This window comes from Gadus macrocephalus, chromosome 16 (genome assembly GCF_031168955.1).
Source record: "Gadus macrocephalus chromosome 16, ASM3116895v1".
NCBI classification, from domain to species: domain Eukaryota; kingdom Metazoa; phylum Chordata; class Actinopteri; order Gadiformes; family Gadidae; genus Gadus; species Gadus macrocephalus.
Window position 1 is genome coordinate 10,700,323 of NC_082397.1, and position 25,222 is coordinate 10,725,544.

General features: G+C 46.3%; 1 protein-coding gene across 1 annotated transcript; it reads right to left on the reverse strand.

The window, feature by feature from the left end:
- Positions 1 to 5,372: 5,372 nt before the first annotated feature.
- On the reverse strand, positions 5,373 to 11,464 carry LOC132474556 (uncharacterized). The gene has a single exon (XM_060075333.1). The coding sequence runs from the start codon at positions 10,842 to 10,844 to the stop codon at positions 5,373 to 5,375; it is 5,472 nt and encodes a 1,823-aa protein (XP_059931316.1). The 5' UTR covers positions 10,845 to 11,464.
- Positions 11,465 to 25,222: the final 13,758 nt, after the last annotated feature.

Consider the following 25,222-nt stretch of genomic DNA (forward strand, 5'->3'; position numbering starts at 1 on the left):
GCACGCACACACACACACACACACACACACACACACACCTACAACATCGGAATGTCGGTTTATTTTGAAGCGTTTTACGTCACTAGCCCCACGTCTCCTCACATCACTCAGGGTGTCGTTTGCCAGGCAGCCACCGTAAGCACTGTGATGTGTGAACGCGTTTCCTTTGTTTCTTTGAAACGCACTCCCGTCTCGCGCTACCCCCGGGCGTCGTGGCAGCTCGTATCGATCCACTTCAGCATCAATCACTCATGATCAATGTGCTCACGCTGACAATAAGTGCAGGATTATGCAACATCCAGAAATATTTCACATCAAAGCGGCCGCCATCAAAGGGCAAGATGCAGGTGGGAGGCGAAGGGGGTGAAATTGTTTTGTCGGGTGTTTTTTTTTTTTATCAAAGTGTATAAAAATAAACTTTGCCCTCGTGTTAACGCTGAGGAGAAATATGGTCACCTGAATGATTCTTCTTTCTTTAAAGAAAACACACTTACATATATTTTCCTTATTATTAAGAACCCCCCCACACACACACACACACACACACACACACACACACACACACACACACACACACACACACACACACACACACACACACACACACACACACACACACACACACACACACACACACACACACACACCCTCGTCAACAGCCATGCTCAACGAGCAATATCTCTTTTATTTGCCCTTCATATTGGAATAAATATGAGGACTTGCCCGGTGCTATTGATTAGAATAGACTGCATGCGGGGTAAAGGTTAGGCAAAGAAGTGGGATTTCATTATGATATAGAGCGCCATATGTAAAGCCCTCGGTTCACTCAATACGCGGTGTGTTCGCCAAGCAACAACGCGCATATGATGATGGCGCACTCTGGACTCATGCCTGCCCATAATTGTCCCAGAAACGCATATGCTTAATACTGTTTTACATCGTGCTCCACCTTTTTATTTCATAGTTTATTCAACTCCGAATCAAAAGACGCTTCGATATCCTTCCATCGCTATGAAATACACGTTTAAGTCTTATTCTTGTGCACTGAGTTAACGTTTGCACTTTGCACCCTGCGCAGAGCAGACCTGTTGATGCCCCGGTCGGGGGACGCGTCGCTCGGCTGCACCGGCCACTTTTCTTGGTGCCTTTTTCTTACCAATTAACCTTAAACGGAAGAGGATGCTGTAGTCGGGGGATTCTATAGTTTATATTCTGCTTTTTCCTCCACCCGGACTACAGAAGAGACAGCTCCACCCCGCCCGAGGGGCTGGGAGGGGGGTTTAAAGACGCCGTTAACCGACGCGTTAACCGTCTGAGAGATGCGTCGAAGCAGCGCCAGCCATGATGCGTGGCGGCTGGAACCAAGTCTCCGCGTGAAATCCCGGTTTGTGTTTGTATAAGTCGCTCACACACTCGCATGCATACATATACATTTGTAAATATATAAAGGTATCCACTTTGATAACGGGACTGTCGGTCGGACCGCGGTCCACATGAAGGACAGCATGGATACAAGAACGAAGCCTGAACTCATAAGAACAGACTGCAGGCTGGAACGCACACACACACACACACACACACACACACACACACACACACACACACACACACACACACACACACACACACACACACACACACACACACACACACACACACACACACACACACACACACACACACACACACACACACACACACACACACACACACACACACACAGGCTGCGGATGTTGGTGTGATTCCGCTCACCGAGGGCAGAGGACACATCGAGACGGACTGCATTGCGTGTTTCTCAGAGAGTCATCCTGAAATAAAGAGGACGCTTTGGTCACTCTAATGTTCTCCTCAGCTGGGGGTGTGTGAGTGGTCGTCTGCAGTTAAAACACACTTTCCCTCGGAACGGTTTATCAGCCATAAAACGCAAAGGGGGAGAATACATGTTTTCCCTTCGCCGTTCCGTCCGCTGTGCATCCATCCGACCCCCCCGACACAATCATCCTGATGTCTAAACCCTGCATCTCAGTCCCAATGTGACAGGGGACACTTTCCGTGCCGCTCGGTCGATTCTGACGCACTTATTCAGTACTTTAGTGTCAGTATCGGTGCAGCATTCTGTAGTTTTACAGCAAACAGCTGGACTCAATCTTTCCGTCCGGGAGACCACGCACCACGGCGAGCGAAAGAAGCGCAAGTATATCAACGTCAATCTATATATATTCATATGTACATGAATACACAGGCTATCTCTCAGTTCGACCACCAGCAGCTGACTGACAATCCCGAGAAAGTGATGCTCAGTTCGGAGGGAAAGCTCCGTTACGCACGCACTAAACTTATTGTTTTTCGCAGTCTCCGGGCGTAGTTGGTGGTGGTTGTTGTGGTATCTCTGCATTGCATCGTACACACACATACACACACAAAACTTACCTTTGAGGAGAAACGTAGCGGAGGAGATGAGGAAAACAGCGAGAGCAATAGAGAGAGATCCGCTCCCCGTGGTCGCCATGTTGGACACCTGCTTGAGACTGGCGGCGCTACATCACCTAGAGACGGCCTGGGATGGAGAGACTGGCGAAGGGCGGAGGAGGGAGGGCTCTAGTGGGGGAAGCCTGTATCCTATTGAACCGCGTGCCTTTGTAAGGTAACACATATGCCTGTCTTCTGTTTTACATATTCATGCACACTTAGGGTCTTGGTGGAGCGACGACCGTCCTATTGGAACGTCTTTTGATCTCGGCTTTTACCTCAATTGTATTACGCAATTAGCAAAAGTGTATTGTTGAGTGTCGTTTTTTTTTTTTTTTTTTGCTTTTTTTATTCGTGTTTTTCTGACTGGGGATACTGGGATTTAATAGCGACAAAACAGTTCCACATTGGTGCATTTCATTCAGTTTAAAACATCTATATCCCATTCATCTCCAATCAGTCACTCTGTCTCTCTGTCTCTCTGTCTGTGGCCTCTCGACGTGCTGTCATTCAGTCTAACAAGAGTTCTGGGGAGGTCGTGTTGTAATTGCGACGCACTGTTTTTATGTGGCCACTCACACAGCGCCCCCTAGGCCCCGTGTAGCGCCGCCGCAACTTCTGCTAATCTGGAAGAGAAGGCAATAGCCATGGGCGTCAGTTTGGTTTGAAATGTGCTGGGGACAGAGACGCATTCGGAAGTGTATTTTAAGAAGTGCTGGGTACAATGAGGATGCACTCTTTTTTCTCTCTATGGTGCCGGTAATGAAAGGTTCTGAAAGACGGCATACCCATGTAGATAAGAAATAAAATGTATACAAAATCTGTCGTTTTATGGAGAAAACGTTTCCAAAAAGCATCGGACATATGACCCACTATGTTCTGCTCCATGTATCCAATGTTGACAACATGACACAATATGACTAAGCTAACAACATAAACAAGAGGAGCTAGGAAAGGAAATTAACTGCATGTTTAAGTTCAGAAGGGCCAAACGTGTGGCTACACACAGCACTACAAAAGTCGTCAACATTGAAAAAGAAAATTATTGCACAGCTGAACGCTGTATCGCATCATGAGCTGGCTGTTCTTAATTCACAAGACGTATTCCATCAAAACTAGCCTACATCAGGCGTTCTGACCAAAACTCATGCACTCCCCCCCCCCCACAATTATTCCAGAATTCAAGCAAAGCAAGAATGACCAAAAGTCACTTTGTGTCAACAAGAGACTGACTCCACCGACTATCAATTGCAAGTTAAAACAGCCGACCACTTGAGAGCAAAAGACACAAAAGACCTCGCCACAGCACCAGCAAATCTTAAGCAGTAAATAGCGCGTCTTACCTTTATTTATGTGGCAGTGGTCTGCAGATGCATCCCGTGGTGTAGCCTACCACATCCATTTAGTTCAAAAGGTTATCGTTCTGATAGCCTACTGTCCATGGTACTAGCAACCTGCTCTGGTGCTTTTTACCTATGTATTCAGGCTAAAATGACTTGGTTGTCTGATGCCTCATCATCCTAGCCAAAGAGTATTGGTGTTATTAGTAATGGCTACTTGCCAAAACGAAATGACTTCACATGGTGTGTCTTTTTACAATCTATTTGTTACCAGCATTCGTAGGGTTGATCAGCAGAGAAATAGTCCGCCAAAGACGTTGACGCCGCTTAGCAACCGAAGACGCTGGGGTTGAAAAGTTACAGGACTACTTGAGGAGTGTTACCAAAAACCAAAAACATTCTACTTGCTGTAGTTTGGTCTGGCTTTGCGAGACTACCAAAAACGTCATGTTACACCTTTCCTGTTTCTTGGCTCTCAGACCGTAGTCCGGGAGCACAGGGGAGACGTTCCCTCCAGGGCCGATGTCCTTTCGGGGGTAACACCCTTCACTATAACCGGCAGTGGGTCTGTTTATAGGTCGGAAGACACGGGCACGGATTCTCGGCGTTTGGTACTTTATTCAACAGTACAGTAGGCCTACACGTAACTCGGAAACACAACCGGTCTTGTTTAATTCCTCCTAGACTGACACTCGCTCAATCGCTCGTTCACTCATTCGTCGACTCATTCGCTGACGTCACTCACACACACACACACACACACACACACACACACACACACACACACACACACACACACACACACACACACACACACACACACACACACACACACACACACACACACACACACACACACACACACACACACACACACACACACACACACACACACACACACACACAGACATTCTCGCGCGCACACATACGCCACTCTCGTAACACTAACCCCACTCTGGATGACAATCAAAACAGATTTTTCACTCCAGCACAATAATACACCAACATGTCCATACAGATATACAGCCCCCATACACATTCAATCTAGTTCAAAGGGTGCAGTATAACTAGTAGGCGTCGATTTAAGAGGAATGACGATAAAGTGTAGCTTGTAGTGCAAAGGCAAGAATTGAACAGTGTGTTGCGTTTAGTGCACATATTACAGTTGAGCAGAACAAATTCTGAAAAGGCATTACAATACCCATCGTTCAGACTACGAGTAGAAGATATAATTAGCATTTTAAGGATAATAGTAGTTCTCTGTAATTACTCAAAATATTAACAGAAAAATGCAAACCTGCAGAACCAAATGCAGTTTACCCCATAGTGCATACAACAAGCATTACGTCAAGTTTTTCTTTCTTTTTTTTTAAGTATAGAAACTAACAATTTGCTGGAAGAGCCTATAACAGTTGACTTTGTATCAAACATATATATATATATCTATATATATATTTTTTACCTAGAGAAATACAAAACATAAGCAATAAGCAACTTATTATTGTTTTTAAACATTGTAAACATTGCCCTTAAAGTCCTGGAACTGCCCATGAACACGGGCGCTCAGTGAGCCACCCACTCACCCAACTGAGTCGGTGGTCTACGCCTGCGCTGGGGCCTTTGAGAACGAGGGCTCTGAGGGTGCTGCACCGCCGCACAACGCCCACTGTCCTTTAACTCCACAGGAACGGAGTCAAGGTGAGAAGCAGCAGCTACAGGGATGTCCACAGCTGGATCTGATGAGGGAAAGCTGGAGCTGTCATCAGTGTTGGAGAAGAGCTGGGGCAGACCCAGTAGAGTGTCAGCAGGATCTACGTCGTCTGGGGGTGACACCTCCATTGGTGTCCAGCTCTGGGCTTGCTCCAGGGCCCAAGTATTGTCCAGTGGGTCCCGGCAGCGATAAGGCTTTAGCTGATCGTGGTGAACCACCTTTACTTTAGTCTTTGGCCCTTTCTGGATTCGATAAACCAGGTCGTCCAACTGACCCAGAACGAAGAATGGCCCTTCGTAAGATGGGAGGAACTTCCTCACTCTGTTCTTGAATTTTTTTGTTCCTTTGATGAGGTACCACACAGCATCACCAACGTTGTAATGTGTGCGGCAACAGTTCTTGTCATATTGTCTCTTTGCACGTTCCACAGACTCTCCGAGAGCATCTCTGGTGATTTGGTGCGCCAGCTCCAGTCGCTCTCGAAGGTGCTGGACATACTCAGGGGCTGAGGGAGCTGGTTCAGGGTCCGGCGGCAGGCCGGATACAAGGTCTACTGGCTCACTCACTTCCCGGCCAAACATCATGTAGTTCGGGGTGAAACCAGTTGAACTGTGCTTTGTTGCTCTGTAGGCCATGACAGCGTAGGGAATCATGAGGTCCCAATCCCAGTGGCAACGCTCGGCTGTCGTGGCCAGGATCTTTTGTAGAGTGGCATTGAACCTTTCAACTTGCCCATCGGACTGAGGACGGAAAGGTGTGGTGTGTGTTTTGTCGATCCCGAACAGCTTGCACATTTCCTGGAACACCTCAGACTCGAAGTTCCGGCCTTGGTCGCTGTGCAGTGTCTGCGGGGCTCCATAGCGACACACCCACTCGGAGGCGAGCACTTCAGCCACAGTTACAGCTTGTTCGTTAGGTAGGGGAAAAGCTTCGACCCATTTTGTAAAATAGTCCTGTATTACCAGCACATATCTGTTGTGGCGTTCAGTCTCATTCAGTGGCCCCATAATATCCAAAGCGATGCGCTCCATAGGCGCTCCGACTCGAACAGTGCCCATGGGGGCTTGTGGTGTCTTCCGTGGCCTGGCTTTTGATGCGCAGCTGGTGCAGGTGTTACACCACAGGGCGACGTCCTCCCTCATTCTGTACCAGAAGTATCGGGTTTGCAGCCGAGCTACCGTGCGCTCTACACCAAAATGTCCGCCAACTTGTCCCTCATGCATCTGTCTCATGATGTCTGGCCGGAAGGTGCGGGGCAGCACTACTTGTGGATAGAATTGGGTATCGTCCAGGCAGTAGAAGCGTCTAACTAGCACTCCGTCTCTGATGTAGAGGCGTTTCCACTGGCTCCAATATGTCTTTGTGGCTGGGCTGCATGGTGAGACTGTTACCCATGCAGGACGCTCTCCGCTGGTTTCCAACCAGGTTCTGATGGGTGCAATGTCTGCGTCGTCTTCCTGGGCTTGTCGCAGCTCCTCCAGGGACCAACCACCAAACAGTTCATTTTCTTTTGACTTAGTCAGGTATATTTTCTCGGGGGACTTTAAGTTGTTAGAGTCAGCTGGCAGGGCCTTGTCTACCCCCACTAGACTTGCTTCTGCGGGAGCTGGGTGTCTCTCTACCCCCACTGGACTCAGCATCGCCTGGTTGATGTCAGAGTCCAAATTGCACTGCACAGCCTGGTGACTGATGTTCAACTGAGGAGGAGATGGGCTGGGGAGCTTACAAGGACAGGACTGACGGCAGGGTCTCCGGGAGAGGCTGTCTGCGTTGCCGTGAAGCTGGCCAGGGCGATGGATGATCTCGAAGTTGTATTCGCCAAGTCTCTCGAGCCACCTGGCGAGCCGTCCCTCAGGCTCCTTCATCCTTGTTAGCCACCGAAGGCTGCTGTGGTCGGTGCGCACCGTGAAGCGCCGCCCTAGGAGATACTGGCGAAAGTGTGACGTGAAGTCGACCACGGCTAGCAGTTCTCGCCGTGTGGTACAGTAATTCTGTTCAGTTGTGGACAGCTTGCGGCTTCCATAGGCTAGCACACGTTCCACACCCTGCTGAACCTGCGAGAGAACAGCGCCGATACCGACGTCGCTGGCGTCTGTGTCTAGTATCATGTTGCCTTGGTCGAGTGGGTAGCCCAGGATTGGCCCCAGGATTGGCGCGGTCGTTAGCAAGCCTTTAAGTTCATTAAATGCCGCCTGGCATTCCTCAGACCAGCAAAACTGGGCATGTTTCTTGGTCAGGGCATGGAGAGGTTCTGCAATGGAAGCAAAGTCTTTAACGAACCGCCGATAGTAAGATGCAAGGCCCACAAAGCGACGGACATCTTGGATTGATGTCGGTGTTGGCCAGTCCTGCACTTTCTGGACTTTGTTGGGGTCAGTGGCCACACCGCTCTCTGAAACGATGTGACCCAGGTAGGCTACTTGGCGGCGGAAGAGGCAGCACTTAGATGGTTTTAGCTTCAGTTTGGCCTGGTCGAGACGACTGAAAACCTGGCCCAGCCGCTGCAGCATCTGCGGAACGTCGCTGCCCAAAACGATGATGTCGTCCAGGTACACTAGGCAGGTCTCCCACTGCATTCCGGCCAGCACCCGGTCCATCAAGCGCTGGAATGTCGCCGGGGCATTACACAGTCCAAATGGCATGACATTCCATTCAAACAGTCCACTTTTGGTGCAGAATGCTGCTGCTTTGCGTGCTCTTGGGGTCAGTTCGACTTGCCAGTAGCCGGCCGCGAGGTCAAGGGTGCTGAACCACTTGGCGTCAGAGAGGGTGTCCAGCGTGTCCTGGATGCGGGGCAGAGGATATGCATCTTTGATCGTGCAGTCATTCAGGCCTCTATAATCTATGCAGAGGCGGTACGTCCCATCTTTTTTCTTTACCATCACTATGGGAGATGCCCAACTGCTGTTGCTGCGGCGGGCCAGCCCCGCCCCCAGGCTCTGTTGTATCTGTTGGTCAGCATCCTGTTGTTTCTCCAACGCCATCCGGCGTGGTGGTTGCTTGACTGGGAGGCTTGGCATGGTTACGATGTCATGCTGAACCAGGCTGGTCCTGCCGAGGTCAGTGGGTCCTGTGGAGAACACATTCTCATAGGTGCACAGCAGCTGAGCTAGCCGCAGCTGCTCCTCTTGGTTAAGCTCAGTAGAGCTCTGGGCATAGAGCTCCTGTAGGTGCTGGGGGACCGGAGGGCGGCTGCTGACAGTCTGTTCAGGCTGGTTGTGGGCAACCGCGTTCGTAGGCTGCAGAACCTCTACCGGCTGGAGGAGTCCCACGATGGCCCCCTTTTTAATGGTTACGGCACTGTTGCCTGGATTGAAGATGCGGAGGGGCATGGTCATATGGGGCTGAACTTCCACTAAAACTCGGGCCACTAACAGTCTGTGTTTTTCAACAAAGCCTTTGGTGGGGCTCAGCATCAATCCCCCTTCAACTGGATCTTTAAGGTGGATGTTGCCTCTTACCACAAACTCCTGCCCAGCCTCCAGCACCACCGTCCGGGCCACTCTCACTGAGTGCGCCGTTGGTTTGTTTTTGGAATCGAAATACGGCACCTCTTCTCCAAACAGCACAATCCGTTGATTCCCAAAATCAAGACGTGCCTGGGCCTGGCTCAGGAATGGATGGCCCAGCAGGGCTTCGTCACCAGCTATATCAGCAACCAGGAAGAGGACGCTCACCTGACGGTTGTTGATCTGGACAGGGATGTGAGCTTCGCCGAGCACGGGTATGTCACCAGGCCCAACACCGATCAGAGTCTCTACGATGGATGACTGAAGTGGAGGCCTGACATCTGGATGAATGGCGTTGTAATGACACAGAGGAAAAACACTTTTCCGAGCCCCACTGTCCAAAACAGCGCACACTTCTAGCTCGTACACAATCATGTGAATGTTCATTTCTTGACCCTGGGCCTTAAGGTGAAGCACAGCTGACCTTGAGCTTTGAGGGGACATGGTTGAAGTTAGAGCCCTAGTTGCATTTCTTGGTGAGGGGCAATTTCTCTTCATGTGACCCAAGCCTGAACAGTTGTGACACCGAATCTCATCCCATTTAATGTCTCTGGGGCTTTTACCTCTATATGGTGTGTGACTGTGGCTGGAAGACGCAGGTTTAAAGATGGCTGATGGGGGCGCTGTAGCCGTCTTTAATTCCTCTTCGTCGGTTCCCTCTCTGATCACCATAGCACGGGGCCTGCGCTCAGCTATGTCACGGGCTCCTGAGTGCATGAGACCGGCGACATATGATGCTGCTCGCTTTGTGGTTTCATAGCGATGGGCAATGTCAAAGGCTTGGGCTAATGTTTGTGGGCGCTGCTCTAAAAGCTTTTGTACAATTTCTGCATCCCCTAGAGCATTAGTAAAGACTTCAACTCCTATGGCGTCCTGTTCGGCATCAGCCCTGTTGCTGTAGGCTACTGACACTCTCCCGTAGATGTCATCTCGCAAAACATGGAGAGCCTCACCCGGTTTGCGGACACGCTGTCTCAGCTCGATAGCTACTGCAGCTGCATGCTGCGAGGAAGGGCCGTATGCAGTTTCTATCTCCTCCACCAGGCGGACGTAGTCCCACTGGGTGGACCGGGGATTTCTGTGGATGATGGCCCCGGCTGCACCCACCATGCAGAACTTCAACTGGACAGCCATTGTCTTTGCGGACCAGTAGTTAGCTTTAGCACAACTCTCAAACCTGTGCAGGAACTCTGTCCAGGGTGTGGTGCCATCATACTGTCCGGGTCTCAAAGTGGGGACTCTTTCTCGATGATCATAGTCATCCTCACTCTCGGAGGAGGGCTGATGTGACTTTGGTTGCTCACCTTTGCGAAAAGAGCTCTTGAACTTCATAGTCCGACTGTGCCCTGGCTGCGGCAAATGTCCATAGTTAATATCCTTTGATGAAGAAGGGCAGGTGGTGCACAGGCATGTGGGGGCTGGGGGGCAAACGATCTTGGGGGTGCTGTGGATGTAACTCCCCTGGTCCGAAGAAAAGGGATTTGAATGTGGCGTTGCAATAGCAGCAGGTTGTGGAATAAAGTCACTTGGTCTGTTGGCCGCACCGCATTGAAAACGGTAGCTGTCCTCTTCGGAATTAATGAAGGGGTTCCAGCTTGAGAACTTGGGTTGAATGAGCTCACATGGTGCCGCCGCATGCTTCATTCTAATAGGCTCCACTTCACGGTGGAACACGTTAGAAAGTCCATAATAACTTGTATTTCCTTCACTCATATTGTCTATGGTTTCTTCCACATCACCGTCGTTTATCGTTACGAACGGGTTGGACTTTGAGTAGCCGAGATTGCACGGGCTACGACGGTTAGCGTCCGCCATTTTAGCTTAGCTGAATCAGGTAAACAATGCTTCCCGCTTATTCTTTTGTCTCTTCTAACTTCTCCGGTTTATTTCACCGTTCATTCTTTGCTCACCACTGCGTTTCCGTTTGCGTGAGAGGGTCCCTTCGTGGTCGCCAATGTTACACCTTTCCTGTTTCTTGGCTCTCAGACCGTAGTCCGGGAGCACAGGGGAGACGTTCCCTCCAGGGCCGATGTCCTTTCGGGGGTAACACCCTTCACTATAACCGGCAGTGGGTCTGTTTATAGGTCGGAAGACACGGGCACGGATTCTCGGCGTTTGGTACTTTATTCAACAGTACAGTAGGCCTACACGTAACTCGGAAACACAACCGGTCTTGTTTAATTCCTCCTAGACTGACACTCGCTCAATCGCTCGTTCACTCATTCGTCGACTCATTCGCTGACGTCACTCACACACACACACACACACACACACACACACACACACACACACACACACACACACACACACACACACACACACACACACACACACACACACACACACACACACACACACACACACACACACACACACACACACACACACACACACACACACACAGACATTCTCGCGCACACACATACGCCACTCTCGTAACAGTCATTATAGGCAAAAAGTCCTTTGTTTTCCTTGACAGCGTTCAATTATACTTAGCCGGAAGTTGTGAAGAGCCCTTGCAAGTGAACGGAGGGTTACACGGCATTGAGAAGACCCGTGTAATAAGTAAGGAATAATCACAGAGAGGCAGGGCAATAAACAGTTTGATATGCCCGGCTCGTGGACGGCTTACCGCCCTCGACTTCGTCTCGAGCGGTAACCTTCCGGACTAATCAAGGCGGTAACCTTGATTAGTCCGTTTATTCTACTTCTCGCCGGCCAACATAATAAAACTATTCTAATACTTTAATAATTAGCCTTTTTCTTATTCGTACTGCATGCTTATTAAATGTATACTCTGTTTAAGTTCATCTGACCCTCTGATAGATTTCCGACAGATTTTAGAAACTTTTTTAAACAAGGTTTATTTTTACAATGGACCTCATGTTTGAAATGTATGTGATAGAAAACGATACAAGCGGCGTATTGATCTACTGTGCAGCAAGTAGAACCGACAAATCAGCGGTCAATATGTTAATGCAATATAATAATATATTAATGCCCCCCTCCCAGCCAATCAGAATCGAGCATTCTTAAATGAATTACAATAATCCATAATAATTCAACTCGATTTTTATGTGGCGGGTACAAAATGAATCTTGACGAAATCTGGTGGGGACACGTCCCCGGCATAATCGACGCCTATGACAATAGCTAAAAACAAACAACGGTCCTCCTTCTCGTTGCATTTACATTTAAATCTCTAGGGCATTCAGCAAACGCTTTCATCGAAAATTACTTAACTTAAATTAATTTGTCAGAAGAAAGAGAAACAATAGGCCTATATGACCTTACTGTCGGTACAGTAAGGATGTTCATAGAACCAAATGCCAAGCTTTTACTATTGCTAGGTTAAGCAATTCCCCATATACAACAATGATAAGATGCTACACAATGTCAGGTACTATTTTTAAGTACAAGGACGTACAACACACAATAGGTTGGGCTTAGGGTTGTGGCGGGGATGGGGGGAGGCTTTATCCTTCTTCTGTGGATGAAGGAAAACACACTCTGAATAATCATAATCAGACTACGAATTTATTTTATTACATCTTATTGTACTAGCACACAAGAATACAATTATTAAGCAGCAACAATGCAAGATAATAAAGATAGGTACAAATTAAAATTAGTACAAATAAGTAGGAGAAGTGGTAGTGGTACCAGCCATGGTTATATATAATAACTCAGCAATCTACCGTATATCTCCTCCTCAGACCTTACCTGTTGAACTGTGTTCAACCGTTCATTGCAGCGTTCACCTGATCTGCTGGAGCCTGGTGTTACGTGCAGCTATAGGGCAGCAGGGGTTCCAGCTCTCTGCTCCCCCTATTCGTTATATCAGACCAGCACAAAGGCGGCTAATTGCACGAGCTATTCCCTGAGAGTCGTGTCAGTCCTCATTCCGCGGATGAGTAGGTAGCATTTAGAAGTTCCCTCGCATGCTGTAGCGGGCTCCTATCAGCGCAGATTCAATTCCACGCATCAAATTTATTTCAGATGTCATCATCCGTGGCAGCTCACCTCCACGCACGCCCACGGTGGTCGTTGTCTGTCTGTCCGTCTGTCTGTCGGCCTACAGATCTATGTACATCTGTCTGTTTGTCTGTCTGTCTTTTTTGTTTTGTCCGTCTCACTGTCTGTCGGTGTCAATATCAATCTGTCCATCAATCTATTGGCCTGTCAATCTATATAACGATCTGTCCGTCCATCTGTCTGTCCGTCTTTTGTGTTAGACTTTCTGCTTGTCTGTATGTCAGTCCGTCTGTTTGTCTGGCTGCCAGTCAAGCTATCAATCAATCAGCCGTCCGTTATCCGGTGATCTTGTGGCTCAGCTTGTTTGCTCGGCGGGGGGTCTGTGGGTGGTCCTATGAATGAAATATACACTTCGCTGGTGGTTTTATCAGGTCGATAAAAAGGGGATCCAATCAGTGGGACAAACTGCCCTTAATGTTTATTTTAGACCCACTATTATAGATAACACCGGATGGGAGCTCACCTCGGCCCTCTCTTTGAGTGGCGTCCTCGTTTATCTCTAGCTCTTGGTAGACTCTACTCTCTCCCCCTCCCTCTCTCTCTGTTTCTCTCTCTCTCTCTCCCTCTTTTTCCCTCACTTTCTCTCTCTCTTTGTCTCCCTCTCTCTCTCCCTTTCTCTCTCTCTGCCTCCCTTTCTCTCTCTCTGCCTCCCTCTCTTTCCCTCTCTCCCTCTCTCTCTTTCCCTCTCCCTCTCTCCCCCCCCCCCCCCCCCCATCTCTCTCTCTATGGTCTGTGGCAGGTGCACTGGGCGTCTCGGTGCGGTTCGGGTTCCGGTGCTGGGGAGAATAGATGGGGTACGGGGGTCTCTGGGAGTGGAGGGGCCGGCGTCTGAGTCTCCACAGGCTGGATGAATAATGGATGGGGACGGATCCCATGACTGAAGTGCTTCATGTGGATCTTCTGCAGTAATGACCGTCCATATGTGTCTCCGTGCATGTGTGTGTGTGCGTGTGTATGTGTGAGAGTGTGTGTTTTTAGGTGAATCCAGGTATGTGTGTGTGTACGTGTGTGCTTGTGGGTGAGTGAATTTACTTTTGTTTGGTCTGTATCCGTTTGTGTGTGTTCGTGTTGTGCACATGTCTGTGTGTCTGCAGGAATATGTGTGTCGCCATGGATGTGAGTGTGTGTGTGTGTGTGTGTGTGTGTGTGTGTGTGTGTGTGTGTGTGTGTGTGTGTGTGTGTGTGTGTGTGTGTGTGTGTGTGTGTGTGTGTATGCATGGTTGTGTCTGGGTTTGTATGCATGTGTGCATGAATATCTGTGCAGCAATTGTGAAATGGCGGGTGTTTGTGAGTGGCTGAGGTGGCTGTGTCTGTGTGTGTGTCTCTACTATTATATCTGCAATTGTATCATGTGGCTCCAATTTATTGCTGTTTGTCATGTTGTGTGTGTGTGTGTGTGTGTGTGTGTGTGTGTGTGTGTGTGTGTGTGTGTGTGTGTGTGTGTGTGTGTGTGTGTGTGTGTGTGTGTGTGTGTGTGTGTGTGTGTGTGTGTGTGTTTGTGTCTGTATGTGTCTCATAAGCGTGATATCATGGATGGCCACTACAGAAATAAAATACCTATTAGGAGACCTTCCTTAAAAACTGTCAGACCTTTCCTCCTACTGTTGGAAAAATAGATTTTGTTCCAAGCTTTTCCTCTAGTTAATGTTTTATTAGGAATAAAATAGTTTTAAATTACAATCCCATTTCCCCCTGGTTCAAAATCAATCAAATTAACAGAAATTGAATTATTTGAGGTGGAAACCTATTTAGGCAAAACCATTCACCATGAAAATGTTTTCCTCCCGATAGGAACAAAAGAATAATTGATTGAAGCCCATATTAGTGACCCCCCTTCCCCTTGGGTACACAAGTCTATATATAAATTAGATATATAATCAGTATATAATAATCAGAATCATAACTAGAAAATGCATTTACTGCAGAAAATGCGGTGAGTGCTGTAGTACAAATTGAGGTTTAAAATATTTTTTAATAAAGTTACATAGATTAAGACATAAAGAAACGTTAAATGGCTTAAATGAAGTGAAGGGATTTGAACAAAAGTTCAAAGGTCTAAATGGAATAAACAATGTAAACATGCTCACCATTTAAGAAAAAGAAAATGGTTGGAAACAAATAAAGTGACAGCTGAATGAAAAGCACAAAGCATTGCTAAAAATGCAGAAATGTAAAAGGTCAAATTTATTGCCCTGCACTGCTGGTGTGTGTGTGTGTGTGTGTGTGTGTGTGTGTGTGTGTGTGTGTGTGTGTGTGTGTGTGTGTGTGTGTGTGTGTGTGTGTGTGTGTGTGTGTGTGTGTGTGTGTGTGTGTGTGTGTGTGCGTGCGTGTGTGTGTGTGTGTGCACTTCTATGAACATCATTACTGTACCAAAAGCGATATATTGTCGTTTCACTTTCTTCTGACTAATGAACTTAATGTAAGTCTCTTTGGAAAAAAGGTGCATGTTTGATGCCCTAATTTTAAATGTATGTGTAAATGTTTTCTACGTATGTCTGTCAGATATTTCGACAAATTTCCTCATTGTCTTTCTCTATACTTTCCCATCAGTGCATGAGATTCAGTTTCTGTTGGTCGTAACCCTTCATGGTTTCTGGTCCTCTGAAGGATGTGGAGTCCGGCACTGTCCTCCCAGAGTCTCTCTCAGTGTTCTCTGTTCATGAATTTGTTGTTGTTTTCCTCCTCTGGGAACAGTACACTCAATCCGCTCCTCTCCGCTTGCATTTGGAAAGGTAAACGCTAAAACATCTTGTTCTTTTATTTTATCGGACCGGTGATGGCGTGTAGTGGCATGTCTTCACCTTGACACGCTGTGAATTATCGATATCAGGTGTTTACCCTGGTACTTATTTTTTTGAAAGAGCACACAGACGTAGGCCTACTCACATACACCTCCTCGTAATCAATCACGACTGCACCCAGTACATCCAATCTCCCCCCATCTTCATGAATATTAAACGTGCTGCTGGACTGAGTGAGCCAGTCTCGCCTGAACGCCGTTCTGACAGTACACCTCTTCCGTTTCTCGGAGAGATTTAGAATCCCTTTTCTTACTCTGTTCAACTTTGACCCATTTGGAGATTAAAAAAACGTTTCAGATTCCCTTCAATTCATGTCTGCTGGCTCACCGCAAGTTAAATTTGACCCCCGCCCCCCGCCCCCCTCCCGTCCCTAAATGAAATTACTTTTATGCATACAATATCGCCCCTTTATGAAACGATCAAAACAGGAAGGTAAGACATTGACAGCCTATTATAGTTCAGGGTAGTTAAAACACTCCCTCAAATCATCCAAGGTGAGAGAGATTAACAGGTTTTCCAGCTATACTGTAAACCTGCAGAAATGTTAAACAGGGTGTTAGATGAGGAGGGGATCTTGTGTGTGTGTGTGTTTGTGTGTGTGTGTGTGTGTGTGTGTGTGTGTGTGTGTGTGTGTGTGTGTGTGTGTGTGTGTGTGTGTGTGTGTGTGTGCGTGCGTGCGTGCGTGCGTGCGTGCGTGCGTGCGTGCGTGCGTGCGTGCGTGCGTGCGTGGGTGGGTGGGTGGGTGGGTGGGTGGGTGTGTGTGTGTGTGTGCAGAATAACTTCTCAGCTTCTTTTGAGATTATGAAAAAGAAACCTTGAACACGCTAGTCTTCTATTCCACGTTTTGCCGCCTGTGAGATGCCAAGGTCCCGAGGACCAATCGTTACATGACCTGTGCTCCACCCGCACACACTCCAGTTAGACGTCTTCACACACCCAAAGCAGCAGTTCAGTGGCTTAAGACCAACGCATACTTATGAGTAATGCTAATACCTCCAGACTTGGTCGACGCCCCTCATCCTTCTCGACACACCGATGATTGTATCGCATCTTGTACATCACATTTAAGTGTGTGTGTGTGTGTGTGATTGTGTGTGCAAGTTGGAAGGTGTGTGCTATGTGTGTGAGTGTTTGCGTGCGTGTGTGTGTGTGTGTTTTTGTGTGTGATTGTGTGTTTGTGTTTTATCGGTGTAAGGGGTGTCCACTCTGCTGTTTGTGCGTGTGTGCGGGCGTGTGTGTGTGAGTTTATCTATACAAATATCTTTATGGTACATTATTTTGAAAATTGTGTGGCATGATTACATACCGTGGTCTGGCAGTGCAGGCTTCATACTCGTGGCTAAGCTCTAATGCTAAATCAATACACCCCACGCCATGACCACCGAAGGTATGCACCGTGGCTGGATCACATGGGGAGAGTTGATTAGAGTCGGTCACGACCACAAAACAACACCATCCCCCCCGCCCACTCCATTCTGTTTCGTACTGGTCTCAAACCTATAGCAAAAACCATTGAAACCACTCTAATTAATACATTTAAGACAATCCTCATTAACAACATCATCTTCAACACAAAAAAGTAATACGGCTAATAACAACAATAAATCCCCCAAAAATAAACCTGTTTCCAAGGCGATAAATAGTGCTGCCAATCCGCCAGTAGGAGCGGTTATTCATGGTGGCATTCTTTTTTTAAGAAATAATTTAGCTAATGGTCTGAATGTTTCCCAGTAGGTCACTATCTAAGGAGCGCGCACACTGCTAATGAAACGCCCTGACAATGAAACAAAAGATGTCTGGCCGTCTTCGGCTGCTGTTCCATTAATTATCACGGGAAGGGGCAAAAAATACTTTGCAGTCCAATCCAATCTCTCATTGTTCTGACACTCACTTTCTTGTTCCTTCGGAGATGTGCTGCTTTGTAGAGCGCTCGATCAAAGCCCGGTGACGCAGCGGTGCCCCCGCTTAAATCTGCCTAATTGATTGTGTGTGTTGACATTCGGGGGTTGTTTAATTTCTCGATGATTGGTTTAATTGGAAGAGTGGGGGGGGGGGGGGTGGAGCAGCAGGGGGGGGGGGGGGGGACAACTGGCTCATGTCCATCCAAAAGTACACCGACGCACATCCATTATTATCGGATGAGCGCACACACTCACGCACGCACTCACGCACAAACGTTTTATCGCACAATGGGCACTTTGGGAGAGAAAAGCCATGTCTCTCAGTTTTTTGTTTTTTGTCGTTTCCAGCAGTTTGCGGCGCTGATTTTTCCACAGGCACGTTTGAAGAGGGCTTTTCAAATCACAGAATATAATCATAGAGACAATTAGAACTGGGGTGAGCTCCAATTGTCCCTTTGGGCCATCAAATACAACATTGCAGCGTGAGGACACTGGGTCCATTAAGGCGTAGTTAAACATCGCTCACCATACAAGAGACCAACGACCACAGTGGGGAGAACTTGTGTAGCATCGGCAACATATTTTCTTATTACTTTTGTGTGAGTGATACCACACTGTCAGCCCCTGTTATGCATTATCTCGCCTTGGTGTTTGCACATTCCCATCGCTATTTGCATAACGCCCTTGCCAAGCGTTCTCCATTTGTCTTTAAGAACATTACGGAAATGAGTGAACCATTTCTAATCTACACTCAGTGACAAAATTGAATTGAATTGAGCATGTTCTTCCCACCTCAGTAAACCTTAATAAAATGAATCACCACTCACACTATCAATAAATGCTGAGGCTGTGAAGGAAGACTGCTGCAGAGTCTCATCTGTGCTAGATAACAGGTCACTGTGTGGCAATATCTATGGAGCCCGGGCAAACATTTCCACATTCAGCTGAATTGATCCGTGCTACAAGCGCCCATGGGCAATTAATACAACAGAATAACTTAACAGGAATTCAATAACTCGCCTTTGAACGCAGTCATGTGTGTAAGAGACACAGCACATGTGTAGCCTACTGACTGTGTGTTTCTTATCCGAACGGCGGCATTCTGAGAACCAGCAAAATACAAAACATGCTTCGATTTCTTGTTTGAGTTCACGCTGCGGGGTTGAGTTCTTCATTACCTTAATGCAGGGCCTTATTGATATTCCAGTGTTTTAGTTTAGTAAAAAAAACTCCCAACAACTGTTCCTACTCCATTACACAGTGTAATCAGTATTCTGGGAATCTCTCAAAGCAATCTGGAAGGCACTGATTGATATCCAGCAAGCCCACTACCTGCTTGCACCTTACATGAAGCCTGCATATAGCCTACTGCCTTAAAGTCAGCTGCTTATTTAATCAGAGGCATGACTTACAAACATGCTCAGACGTTACACAAAGCAGTCTTTTATATGCAAAAATACACTTATATTATCATAAAATTAAATTATTCCCGCTCATTCACGGCTCCCCAAAGATCCCCCCTGACTGGCCGGTGTGAGGCGGTTATCGCACGCATCTGGCTGCTTGAATGGTGGCTATGAAACGCCTTTATTAAAACATGCTCGTGCACTATGCTCCTGGCCCCTGTCCATTCACCGATCACACACTCTTCATTAAGTCCCGCCGTCTCTCTGTCACTCATACTGCAGGTAGGCCTGGCCGACGCTGCCGGGGGGAGACCCCAGCGATAACGCCGGCACCGCCAGCCTTTTCAATTAAGTTGTGGAATAAAAAACACAAAAAAAGAAATTACGAAATGAAAAAATTTAATCCTGCTCCTTCATGCCAGGATGCTTTCTTAGATTTGCCCAGTGTCTGTATTAATCATAAGAGTTGCGATTCCAAACGATGCGCCCGTACCGTTGTGCCAATCAAAACTATTGGCCTCAGGCTCTGGTGACTATTTACAAAAGCATAACAAAAGACAAATAAGGATTACGCTGTTTAATAGCGCGCTCAACAAAGGCCCCGCTTTACATCAAAAACACCTGCTTGGTTCAAAATAGAACATATCTTGGTGTTCGATGATTGATCTATAGGGGACACACTCCAAAAGGGTCAATGTTAAGGGGCCCTCACACCAGCCAAACTCAAACTAACGGCCAACTGCCTTCCATCCGACCACTCCGTTGCCTCTCGTCTGACCCGTTCGGCAGAAAGTTGCATTGAGACACACCGTGGGGACTACTGCCGACTACACGGTAGCGTGTATGTTCTGAGTTTGCGCAAGATGCAATAAGTCTCCTTAACATCGGGTGGCGCTAGTCCGCCCCTCCCACAAACCACGCTCGCTGGTGTTCGCTGGTTTTGTGCTAGCAGCACACAACCAATCAGAGTATCCAAAGGCTCCAATTCTCAGAACACCAATGCTCTCAGACTTTGCATGTTGAATCTGACCAGACACCATCCGCATGGTTCCAAAAGCCTCCAACACAGCTGAACACACCGAGCAGATTTATTCCCAAACTTGTCTGAGTCTCCCCAAACGTTTCAGATGGCCAACGGTTTGACCGGTGTGTTTCAAGCTTTTTCCAAGCATTAGCTCAAATGGGTACCCGCTTCCTAGCATAAAAGTTCATACACTTTAAGACGACAGCTCATGCATTCTTATCGAAATATCAACCACGCCAACAATCAGTCCGGTCCCTCACCACAAAGGAGACATTTGTGAGTGGGAAGTGAGGCGTGAAACAGCCTAACTACTATATTAGGACCATCAAGAGGCTATTTTTCCCTTGACACGTCTCATCACGGCGTTCTTTGTTCCGCGGTGACGGTTCTCCGAGCCTTGGCTGGATTGAACGAGTGGACCAAATACTTAAATAGTGCAGGCTTGTTTTTCTTCTGGGTGGAGCCGAGGGAGATAGGCATGCATATGGACACTTCCAACCCGGTCTCACGAAAATAAGTGACACTGTCACGTTATTTAATCTATTGAAACGTGATCAGGGACACGTTTTTTCAATTTTTTCGTGTCAAAAAGCACGAATTTCAAACCCATGTAATTCAATTGGAAGTATTTGTCGTGTCACTATGACCTCCAAACTAAGGTTCTGTCCGGGAGCGTTCTCCCTAATGTCCCTTAAGGAGCTCCGTACAGAACATTTATTGTTAAAAATTGTCTGTGATAACTAACAATATAACAGCTTTTGGCCACCCGTTTCTACTTAAACTTGTCCGTGAACAATATGACAGCTTTAGGCCACCCGTTTCTACTTTCACCTTTGATTCTGAGAAATTGTGACAATTCACGGATATATTAAATGCAGGTGCGCTGCTCTGTAGGCAAACCGCGAAGGAAAAAAGGGTAGCTGCTTCATCTGTTCTTTTTAGAATTGTATGTCTTGATGTTTTGATCTAGCCATAGATCTATTGTCTTGTTTTTGGCTATGTGAATGGAAGTCCGCGTCGATGCCTCGCAAGTCCAGTGTCGCGAGCGGACGTTGCCATGACATCTAGAAATCATACCGTATTTAATTAATATTGATGTGTAGGGGTTGATTATAACTCGTGAATAATATTGTTTAACCACAGTCTGGGGGAATACTCGTATTCTGATTGGCTGCAGGGTATTAACTCCTGATATAGGCCTACAGACACCTGCTAAGTAGTTCCAGTCAGTGTTTAGATTCTCTGCCCGAGCCCGAGCCCGACCCGACCCGACCCGCGGGCCAGGTCGGGCCGATATTTCCCACCACTATCCTCGGGCAACGTATGCGTTTCCCACCACTATCCTTTGATCGAGCGTTTTTATTTTTATTTTATCATTGGTTTATTGGCCTAATCTGAGGAGAATTAAAAAAAATGTTGGGTTGAAATCGGGCTTGGGCTCATACAGTGATTACGTCTGATCTTTAGTTTTATAGTTATTAGGAAGATTTTATCGGCTCGCTCGCATGTTTCAACGACGTCAGGTTGCTAGGGACGCTGCTTTCGCTCAAGCAGCTCACGTGTTTCCTGCGTTTGTGTTATTAAACCGTTACTGTTTCTAACAATGATATCATCTTGTTAGAAACACGTATATCTGAGAGCCAACCCAGACGCCAAAAGCATACGTTGACAGTGTACGTTTTCGTGAACACTGGATTACGTCGCATTTCAACATAAAATAGCGTGTTATACATACACACACACACACACACACACACACACACACACACACACACACACACACACACACACACACACACACACACACACACACACACACACACACACACACACACACACAATGCATTTCGCTGCTAAAACAACAGCAAAAGATATTCCCTCAATTATTATTACTTTCAAAACGTTGGCCAAAGTGGAATATCTTTTTTATTTAGGCTGCTTCTAGGACATTTTGGGTGGATTTGAACGGTATGTGGGCAGGACGTTTTTTGCAGGACCTGGCAACCCTGCGCTGTGGCCCGAGGTGCTGAAATGCTCCCCCCCCCCCCCCCTTTAAATAAATACTATGGCAGAATAAAGAATAAATTCATGCATTATCATTCAACTTGAACATGTGTTTTTACAATATAGCGTGGTGGAGGGATGACGTATGTTGGCCAACCCTGAAGTGAGCGTCGCCCTGGTTTCCCTTGACAAAAAGCCAACGGGTTTTTCCATTGGATTTTGGATTATTGCAGAAAAATTAGCATCTTTGAAGCACCTTCTCAAAAACTGAAAATAAATAAATAAATAAAAATATCTGTGCTCCAAAGAACGAAATGTAAACGAATGCATTCTGAATGGGAGTGTTTCTCCGATTTTTCCATGCTACACAGAACGAAATGTAAACCCATCCAAATAAAGACTTCATGTTCATAATAATTTAAATATCAGTAATCTCCTGAGTGTGTAGGGTGGTATTCTATTTTTTTCAACGGGGCTGCATCCAGTCACTTGACCGTCATGGTTGCTATGGTGGTTGCTATCGACCGCCCCCTCTCTCCTTACATGGTTCTAAAAAACCACGCGGCAAAGGAGCTGCCGTCAATTGTGTTGTTTTTGTCGTAAACTAGGGTCCGATGGTTAAAAAATAGACAGATACTCCAAGGTATCCTTAAAAGGCAGCTTGGATGTTTTTATTTTCTGCAGTTTAGACTTCTTCTATAACCTATTTTTGAAAGCAAAACACCAAGCTCATTGATTTAACGAGGCAGGGTTATTTGAAACAATTTATTGAATGAGGTATCAGGAGTTAATACACACCCTGCAGCCAATCAGAATACGAGTATTCCCCCAGACTGTGGTAGGCCTATAAACAATATTATTCACGAGTTATAATCAACCCCTACACATCAATATTAATTAAATACGGTATGATTTCTAGATGTCATGGCAACGTCCGCTCGCGACACTGGACTTGCGAGGCATCGACGCGGACTTCCATTCACATAGCCAAAAATAACAATAGATCTATGGCTAGATCAAAACATCAAGGCATACAATTCTAAAAAGAACAGATGAAGCAGCTACCCTTTTTTCCTTCGCGGTTTGCCTACAGAGCAGCGCACCTGCATTTAATATATCCGTGAATTGTCACAATTTCTCAGAATCAAAGGTGAAAGTAGAAACGGGTGGCCTAAAGCTGTCATATTGTTCACAGACAAGTTTAAGTAGAAACGGGTGGCCAAAAGCTGTCATATTGTTAGTTATCACAGACAATTATTAACAATAAATGTTCTGTACGGAGCTCCTTAAGGGACATTAGGGAGAACGCTCCCGGACAGAACCTTAGTTTGGAGGTCGTGTTTAGTGACACGACAAATACTTCCAATTGAATTACATGGGTTTGAAATTTGTGCTTTTTGACACGAAAATTTTGAAAATACGTGTCCCTGATCACGTTTCAATAGATTAAATAACGTGACAGTGTCACGTATTTTCGTGAGACCGGGTTGACACTTCACATGTAGGGCTTTAACGCAACGAGACAAATTCTGAACCTAAGGAATCGTCAGAAGAATGTCATGGGTTCAAACAGATTTGAGCCAATTGAATGTGGATTTTAAACACTGTTTTTTAATTTATTAAACACAAGCCATACACTGAGCTTAGCTATATGAGCTGTATGAATGGTGTTGCATGAACGGTGAGCTGTATGAACGTGTTTTACATGTGTTTTATGATATCTTTTTTTTCTGTTTTATTTTTAAGGCAGATACTTTTGAGTCCCCTTTAAGCAAGGTGTTCTCTGCAAATTAAAACAGTTGCAATTTATTATCTTATATTGTTTCCATTTAAGGAATAAGCCTTTTGTTTAAATTAATATTTGATGACAAAGGAATTGTGATGGTGCTATATCTGTTCTGATGGAATGTGCAAATAACAACACACCTTTTAATGACCCATTTCCTACAGCTCACAATGCGAATAATGGCCCATAAAGCATCTAGTCTTTGACATGAGCTTCAACTTATTTAATTATTTCAACCCAATTATATTATTTCTTATTTGCATAATAAAGAGCTTTCATTAGCCTGTCAATATTTACCTTCTTATGAAAGTAAATGTATTAAAAAATAATTGACAATTGACAACCACATGGAAATACATATATTTTTTAAATAAACGCATATTTGACAGGGCTTTACAACCGCGTTTTCTTTCTCAGTATTCCCGAGGGCACCTTGAAGGCAGCACAAAGGCTTGAATGCAGTTTGCAGCGTGAGTTTGAAAGTGTGGAATCCGAACTGAATAAAGAATATGTAGGCCTAAGATGCTTGTCACAGGAATCAGGAGGAATGGAAAGTGGCAGCGGCTTGACAGTTCACGGTCTGATGCAAACAGCCCATCACATTACGCCATATGTGAATGCCTATAACGTAGCCTACATTCGTAGATTTTTTGGCAGCCTTTTGTTGCGTCAGGCTGCAAAATATATATAAAATACACTATGATAACGTATGATTAATAAATCGCCGGACTATTGTGATGGTTGTTGTAATACATACAAAAGTGCACTTTTTTGCTCCCTCTTTCAATGCGTCATCTACCTATGTGACGTGTGTGTGCGCGCGCGTGTGTGTGTATGTTTGTGTGCATTTGTGTGTCTGTGTGTGTGTGTGTGTGTGTGTGTGTGTGTGTGTGTGTGTGTGTGTGTGTGTATGTGTGTGTGCGTGTGCGTGTGTGTGGGTGTGTGCGCGTGTGTGTTTGCGCGTGCGTGAATGTGCGCGCGCGTTTCATCACTTCAACACATTTTATTTTATACAATTTCATTGCAAAGATATAGAGATCAACATTGAAAATATAGGAGCTTTGATTTCAACTGTGCCAAACTGGCCAACATACAGATGATGAAACGTCAGTACAACACGACTCTTTGTATGTCTTCAGGTCGTGTGTTCTGCATGGAGAGCACAACCTGTAGCTCGTGTGGCAGTAGGAGTGTATTCAGAGAGCGCCTCTTTGATACATCGCTTGCTTAACACCA

What these genes read in the sequence shown, in the direction of transcription:
- LOC132474556 (XM_060075333.1), bottom strand. Translation starts at nt 10,844, where the DNA reads ATGGCGGACGCTAACCGTCGTAGCCCGTGCAATCTCGGCTACTCAAAG.